General features: G+C 45.5%; 1 protein-coding gene across 1 annotated transcript; it reads right to left on the bottom strand.

The window, feature by feature from the left end:
* Nucleotides 1-203: 203 nt before the first annotated feature.
* On the bottom strand, nucleotides 204-6,830 carry TARDBP (TAR DNA binding protein). Its single transcript, XM_036396214.1, has 6 exons — nucleotides 6,705-6,830; nucleotides 6,092-6,344; nucleotides 5,194-5,357; nucleotides 4,738-4,878; nucleotides 3,887-4,057; nucleotides 204-3,543 (listed from the first exon to the last, which is right to left on the bottom strand). The coding sequence occupies exons 2-6, from the start codon at nucleotides 6,327-6,329 to the stop codon at nucleotides 3,013-3,015; spliced, it is 1,245 nt and encodes a 414-aa protein (XP_036252107.1). The 5' UTR covers nucleotides 6,330-6,344; nucleotides 6,705-6,830; the 3' UTR covers nucleotides 204-3,012.
* Between the last annotated feature and the right edge of the window lie 757 nt (nucleotides 6,831-7,587).

Genomic DNA, 7,587 nt, shown 5'->3' with positions numbered 1-7,587 from the left:
CCAATAACAGTGGACAATAGATTCTTGGAGCTAATTAGCACTGTTAGAAAAACATTTTTTCTATATTGACCCCCTTACAATACACATAAACTTCCTCTTTCTTGTATCTTGGATTCTTTCATTAGCATTGCACTTTCTGAAGTAATGCAACTGAAAATGAAATATCTCCCTCTAGAAAAAAATTAAGACTCAAAACACTTCAGTATTTTCAGTGACAGTTTATTTACTCACTTATAAACATTAAAGTATGCAAAGCAGTTAAAATGCTACTGTAACTTGAAATTCTTGAAATGCTACTGTAACTTGAAAAGGAGATTTTGTTTGAAGGTGAAGGAAGGCTAAAATTATTAGCAAAGACTACTCAGCGCTGCCAACCAGCCTCTTAAACCTAAACCTGAGCAATTTAAACAGAATTAAAACCATGCTAATTACAAAAAACTTACCATGAGGTTCCTTGCAGGGGGTCACAGTTAGTCTTTGGAGGTCCAAGAATACCATTTTAAAGTGTTACTCAGCAGAAGTAGCTGGTAATAGTGCAAGTGCTAAAATGCAAAATTCACAGATGGGACAGTTTGGAGATTATTCTGATTAAGGTGCAGAAAAAAAATGTAAGCAACTTTTTCAGTGGAATATGAACAAATGTGTGGGATTTCTTTCTCAGCCTGGGTGTTTAGAAACCCTCTTTAAACTAAGCACATTAAGGCACAACTGATTTTTTAATTCTGCAGGTGGAAAACTCAGTCATGCAGTTTTGTTTGCTGTTTAGATGCTCTGCTATTCACAAGCCTCAGTGGGATAGAGTAATGAAGATTCACTTGAAAATCACATAGGTTAAAAACTGTGTAATTATCCATATTCAGACTATTCACAGCTACAGCACAGTATTATGGTGTATAGAAAAATACAGATCCAAGCTTCAGTGGGTTGCAACCCCAAGTACACAACACAATTCCTCAAGCTCATACCACAAGTGGAAATAACCTTCCACTAGTTTCTGCTCTAATGCCTTGCACTTTGTTAAGAAGCTGCCTCCTACGTGGCACCTCTGCACCTGTCATAACTCAGTTTATACTTTAGCAGTCTGTGTATATTTACAGTGCTTTACTCATCTGGAAACTCTTTCCTGTGACTAGTTTTAACAGGAGTTAACAGCACTCTTCTGGGCTGGAAGTGTGGCAGAAGCCTGTTTCCCATGAGTGGGCTGATCTAAAAACAAGTTAAAAGCATCCATCCCCAAAGAAGATGTGGACAGAAATCCATCATGACAGCAACTCTGTTTCCCCCACCCCACTTCTGAGAAGGACCTTCCACTGCTAAAAGAACAAGTAACGTTCCTTGGCACAGATGAAATCTGGAGGGAGCTGCTTACCAGTCTAGGTGCGGGCACCCCAAGGTGTGGGACCTGGATTTTAGATCTATGTCACTGCACAGTGCAAGGCTACAGTGGCTTAGAGGAGAGTGTCAGGTATCGATACGTGCTGAGCGGTGGCTCCTTTAGAACCTGCTTATCTGAAACAAACCGAGTGACTGCAAAAGGCTTTACAGAAGTTCATCGCAAAAGGGTAAAATTAATTAACTGCTATGAATTCTTTGCATTCAGGGCTGCAAAACAAAGACACATATTACTTAAATCAGTTTTATTTAAGAATTTCCTACAGTGACAAATCTTATAAAAAGCATCCAGACACGAAACTGCAGCAAACAGCATTCTTTTGGATATCTTACAGACAGTGGAACTTCCACCCTGGAGAGGCACACTGAGCTCTAGTGATCTCTGCTAAAAGAACTACTGCAAAGCACACCACAAGCTCAATGTTCTCATCACAAACCCCCATCATCTTCAGGTCACATTACCACACTTACAGATCATTAACAGAAAAAGAACACACACCATACAGCATTCACAGCAGTTGACATAAGGGAAAAGAAATACAAATATTCCATTTCACGTAACACATTCAACTAATTGATTAACTAGGTAGAGAACCCACTTAAAGTCTTCCACATGTGGATGTCCTTTGAATGCAATAAACACTCGTACGTTATCTGCTATCATTGCTCTCCGCACACTCTCTCACCAAAGCCACAGGATTGAGAGACATCTCGCCAAGTCAAATAAAATCCCATTAATGCACCACCAGGTCTCTGCATGCGCTCGCTCCTTTATCTCGCACATACCAGCCCTCTCATGCCTCGGCACCACCACCAATCCCACACATGGTTTCAAAAGTTCAAACAGCCTTCTGGTTCCATCTCACAGCCTTGCGTTCACAGCGTTGATACGACTCCATGAAATAAAGAGTAGCGGATAAAAATGGAACACCCACCGTCTAAGACGCAGCATGTGCGGTGTGATGAAGTATTCTTGGATGAGAAAGCATGTAGACAGAAGTATTCCTAAGGCAGAATATTTACAGCACTGCTTTCAATGAAGTGCTTCTTCCATACACATTTGAAATGAGATGAACTGCGGAGATTAAATGAAGCCTTCATATCGTACTTTAGTATGGAGGGGAGACAGCGTTAAAAAAAAACAAACGAACACAAACAAAAATGACACTGTGTTGTCCAACGGGGCGCTTGGAGAGTCTTATGGTGGGATCAAATTAAAAACAAGAGGGAGAGAATGCTGTTTCTGACCAATGGTTCCATTTTGAACATGCAAAGAATTCAGGTAGCCAGGAAACAAGGGGTAAAGTATTACAGGAGAAACCTTTCCTATAGACTGTAGTGTTAGTTCACCTATCGGGCAAACAGCAGTCCACTTCCAAACATTCAGAATTCCAACTAGATATGTAACAAAACTTAGAAAATTCCTTTTACCTTTCTTTTCTTTTTCTTTTTTTTTCTTTTTTTTTAGAAAAGAAAAATGTCAAAAATACTGCTGAATATACTGCACACTGAACAAATTCATTTGGAAAACTTTAGCATATACGTAATTTACAGTATACTTACCATGAGTTAGAAAAATTTGATTTCCCACCATAGAGTCAGTATCAGAGCCCACTGCGTCTACATTCCCCAGCCTGACGACTTGGAATCCATGCTTGAACCAAAGCCCCCGTTAAACCCACTGCTGGAGCCTGGGTTTGAGGCTGAGCCCCAGCCTATGGCTGCCCCCGAGTTGGACCCTCCGTACGAGTTGTTGCCTGAACTAAAACCCTGGTTCTGCTCCCGCTGCATGTTGCCCTGAGGCTGGTTGTTTCCCGAGGGCCCTGACTGGTTCTGCTGGCTGGCCAGCATGCCCATCATCCCCCAGCTGCTCTGCAGGGCAGCCTGCGCTGCTGCCATCATGGCAGGGTTGATGCTAAAGGCCCCGAAGTTCATACCCCCGCCCATGTTGCTGCCCTGGTTGTTGCCCAGTCCTCCCCCACCTCCTCTACTGTTACCAAATCCCCCCTGATTCCCAAAGCCTCCCGGGTTACCACCAAATCTTCCACCTCTCTCTAACTGTCTACTGCTATTGTGTTTAGGTTCAGCATTGGATATATGTACGCTGATTCCTTTAATGATCAAGTCCTCTCCACAAAGAGACTGGGCAACCTATAAGAAATAAGGGATTGATTAAATGTATGCTAGATGTCCTTTTTTTCAAAAATGTTAGCAGTACAAGACAAAACACAAAACATCCCCTACAATTCTGACCAGATATTTATCCTGCAAAGAAAGCATATGCATGTACTTAATTCAATTTGAAGTGATTTAGCTTTGCATTCATCACTACACTAACTGTAGTACAAAGTCCTGTCTGCACAGAAAGCGTACTCTCAGTCCATTCAATAAATCAGACAGTGGACAAATAAGCATTTCATTTGTAGTTCCAGAAATGATAATTTATCATGCTACTAAAATGTAGCCTATGAAGTGAAAATATTTTAAGACTTACCTGATCATCTGCAAACGTAACAAAAGCAAAAGCTCGGAAGGGTTTAGGAATGAAGACATCTACCACCTCCCCATACTGGGCAAAGAACTGTCGGAGCTCATCTGCCGTCATGTCCTCGGTGCAGCGTCCAACAAACACCTTCCTGCTGCGCAAAGGCTCGTCGGGGCTTTGCTGCAGAGAATTGAAGGTAAAAACCATCACACCTATAGTCCTTGAGAACTGAGTTACAGGATGGTAAATGACACTCTTAATCTAGCCTGTTCTGAGGGCTGCTGATGGAAGAAAGTTTGAGATTGTAAATTTAAGACTTAAAATAAATAAATTTTAAAAATTCTATTCCAAGAACATGGCTGCACCTTGGTAAAGGTGGGGGGGAAGAACCACAGGAAAATGAGCATGGGAGCAACACATAGGGATGGTGACAAGGCCACTGCAGAACACTTTTTTGTAATAATTGCATACAGAGACAAGAATAGAAGCTATAGGTTCAGTTTGGAACTCAAAGACTTGTTCTGCTCTTCCCCAAATTAGTGATTCCATCTGCTTTATTCTGCATTTATTCATGCAACAGGCAAGTCAGGCAGGTATTGCTGGACATCAAACACAGATTTCTATCTGTATTTCATTCCCTCACATAATCAGTGATTTTCTCAACATTTCAAATTACTTCCAGCTCACCCACCTGCTCCCTGTTTTCCTTCCTTGCTCTCGCTTGTTCTGTTCATTCACAGTAAAGCCACATCCGAGAGCGGACAATTAATCTGTGCAGCTGCTCTCCCCTGACACAGCTGATGAAGAGGTGCACTTGGAGTGTTTGGTACAAATAAAAGCAGTGGTAAATCCCAAAGTACCTTAGAGTTGGGAAGTTTACAGTCACACCATCTTCCATCGATCATGTGACGCTGAGACATTACTTTCACTTGGGTTTCGTAATCCGTGAACCGAACAAACCCAAAACCTTTAGAGTGGCCTGTTTTAATATCCTTCTTAACCTAGGTGGAAAAAAAAAACAAAAACAAAAACCAGAAGTAACCACTAGTATGAAGCATGTTGTTACCGAATGAATTTGGTAAAAATCTGTTTGAGAGTTCACCGGTCTTCCAACCATTCTTATCACAGCAACCTCTAATTCCTTAACATCTTCTCCCAAAATTAACAGGCTCATGGAAAAAAAAAAGACATCCTTAGGAAGAGACACGGGTTCTGATCTTGTCCGAATTTATAAAGTTCCTTTGTTTCTACTGCTTTCTCAGAAGCCTGATATCTACCCAATGTCCCTCCTTACTTGAGCTGCAAATGGATTTTACCTGCACCATCAGAACTTCTCCAAAGGTACTGAAATATTCCTTTAAGTCTTGTTCAGTGGTTTTCCAGGGAAGACCCAAGACTATTAAATCTGAAGTCTTCTGCACTGCTCGTTTCACTTTCACAGCTGATGATGCATCGGTTTCATCCATTTTTCTCTTATTATCTGAATATAAAAAAGTACATTAGACATCCTCAGAGCTGGAAATTGACCCAGTGACTATGAACTGCATGGGGTTAAATTAGAAACCATGATGAGGAAGAGTACAGCAGCTGTTGAGACCTAAATGAAACACATATCTGACTGTCCTGAACCAAAGCTAGTCCACAATTGAATCCTTCTCCAAAATGCAAACTGACCCAGTTAGTTCTGCATTAGTTTACTTAAGAATTATCCAGCAACATTCACAGTCCTATAAGACTGGGAAAAGTTTAATGTTTTCCCTACTGTAAGGTGGAGAAAGCATGAACTTTTAACAAGACTACTTCACTAGCAATTTATTTCTTTCCCCTCTTTTTTGGGGGGGTGGAGCAGGGTGGTCAGGTTTCTCCTTTCCTGAACACTTCTAAATGGTACCTTTGACTAAACCATGCCTTGAGGAAAAGTGTCTGTGAGTACAGAGATTACGGTACACTTCAAATAGTACCCTTTGAAGGCCTATACAAGCTTAACCTTCAAGGATAATGCAAGACTTTGTCTTTAAAGTACTTGTTTAGGTAGAGTGTAAAAAAAATAACTCAGTGGGGTCAGACCTACTCGGCAGAACAGATACCTGAATAAATCACTGATCTCTGCGAACTGGAAAGTTAAAGAGTGACATGTTGCCATGTTACTTCAGCAGTGACTGGGACCTTAAAGAAAGCAGCCCAGAACGGAGAACCGAAGCCACGAGGACAAACCTTTGGGATAATTCACGACGTAGACGAGGTTTCCCCAGCCGGCCTCGGGGGCGTGCAGGATGCCCTCGACCAGCCGGACTCCTCGCATGCACTGCGACACCGGGTTTCTGTAGCGCAGCCCGCACGCCCCGGGGAACTGCGCTGTCACCGTGGACAACAGCACCGTGCCGTCGTCCTCCGACGGGATTTCGATGGGCTCATCGTTCTCGTCCTCCGTCACCCGGATATACTCCGACATCTTCGCTGGAAGTTACTGAAGTACAAAAGGGAAAGAGAAGGCGTAAGCGATCACCCTATCCCCCCGACTTGGCTTTCATCTTCTTCGGCCTGAGGCACGAATCTCTCTTTATTACACAACAGGGGCACCGAAACGCGCTATTCATTAACCCTAAAGCCTCCGGGCCTGCTGTAAACCTCGGCCTGTGCTGGAGCTACGGAGGTACCAACAGCGACTTAGTCCCCGAGCACGGCGGAAATTCCCAGGGGCGCCATGGGCTACGTCCGCGGAGCCGGGAGCACAGCCCCCGCCGGCCTCGCCGCCTGCCGGCCCCGCCCGAGCCTGTGACCTCCGGATGCGGCTCCACCCGCCCCAGCACCACCCGGCCCCGCTCACCGGCCAGGGAAGGGAGCAACGTCCCAGGAACTCCTCAGCACCTCCTCCACCGCACTCTACCCGCCGCCGCACAAAATGGCGGCCGCGGTCTCTCAGAGACCGGGCCGGGCCGCGGGCCGAACCATTCCAGGTGGCCGAGGGGGGGAGCGAACTCCGGCGGGGCGCTCGGAACGCGGGAGAGCGTGGAGCCCCGGCCGTGCCCCAGCGGGCGCCGGTCGCTCACAGCCGGAGATCGGCCGGCGTTCTCGGAACCGGCGGCGACGACGGCAGCTCTCAGAGCCGCGCTCCCCCTAAGCGTGGGGCCGGTGGTGCGGCCCTGCCCGCGCCTGCGCGAGCGCGGGAGCTGCTGGGAGCCGGCGCCGTCTGGGACCTGTCCGGGCGGGCCGTAACGGCAGAGCTCCACAGGAGGCGGTGGCTCCCTGGCCGCTTCCGAGTAGCTCGCCCGGAGAAGCCGCTAGCAAAGACATCCTTGTCAAAGCTCTGTGGCGCCTCTCTCCCGTTTCCGCTACCAGAAAGAACGAGGCCACCTCATTAAAACAAAACAAAAAAAAAAAAAAAAAAAAAAAAACCAAAAAAAACAAACCAAACACCAAAACCCAAACTTGTTCACCTGGCGTGTTCAGCATGAAGAAGAATGAGGGGAAACCTCATCACAGCCTACAACTTCTCGTGAGGGGCAGCGGAGGAGTAGCTCCGATCTCTGCTCTCTGCGACCAGTGACAGGACCTGAGGGAACGGCTGGAGGTGTGTCACGGGAGGTTTAGGCAAATATATCAGAAAAAAGCTGCTTCCCCCAGAGGATGGTCGGGCACTAAACAGGCTCCCAGGGCAGTGGTCACGGTCCCAAGGCTGCCAGAGCTCGAGGAGTGTTTAGACAAGGCTC

Source organism: Molothrus ater, chromosome 23, assembly GCF_012460135.2.
Source record: "Molothrus ater isolate BHLD 08-10-18 breed brown headed cowbird chromosome 23, BPBGC_Mater_1.1, whole genome shotgun sequence".
NCBI classification, from domain to species: Eukaryota; Metazoa; Chordata; class Aves; order Passeriformes; family Icteridae; genus Molothrus; species Molothrus ater.
The sequence above is the reverse complement of the archived record's forward strand: the minus strand, read 5'-3'. Positions and strand labels throughout refer to the sequence as shown.

Coding starts and splice junctions, on each gene's coding strand:
- TARDBP (XM_036396214.1), bottom strand. CDS start 6,329: ATGTCGGAGTATATCCGGGTGACGGAGGACGAGAACGATGAGCCCATC. Junction 5,358..6,091: donor CGTCGTGAATTATCCCAAAG/GTTTGTCCTCGT, acceptor TTTTATATTCAG/ATAATAAGAGAAAAATGGAT. Junction 3,544..3,886: donor TTACGTTTGCAGATGATCAG/GTAAGTCTTAAA, acceptor TATTTCTTATAG/GTTGCCCAGTCTCTTTGTGG.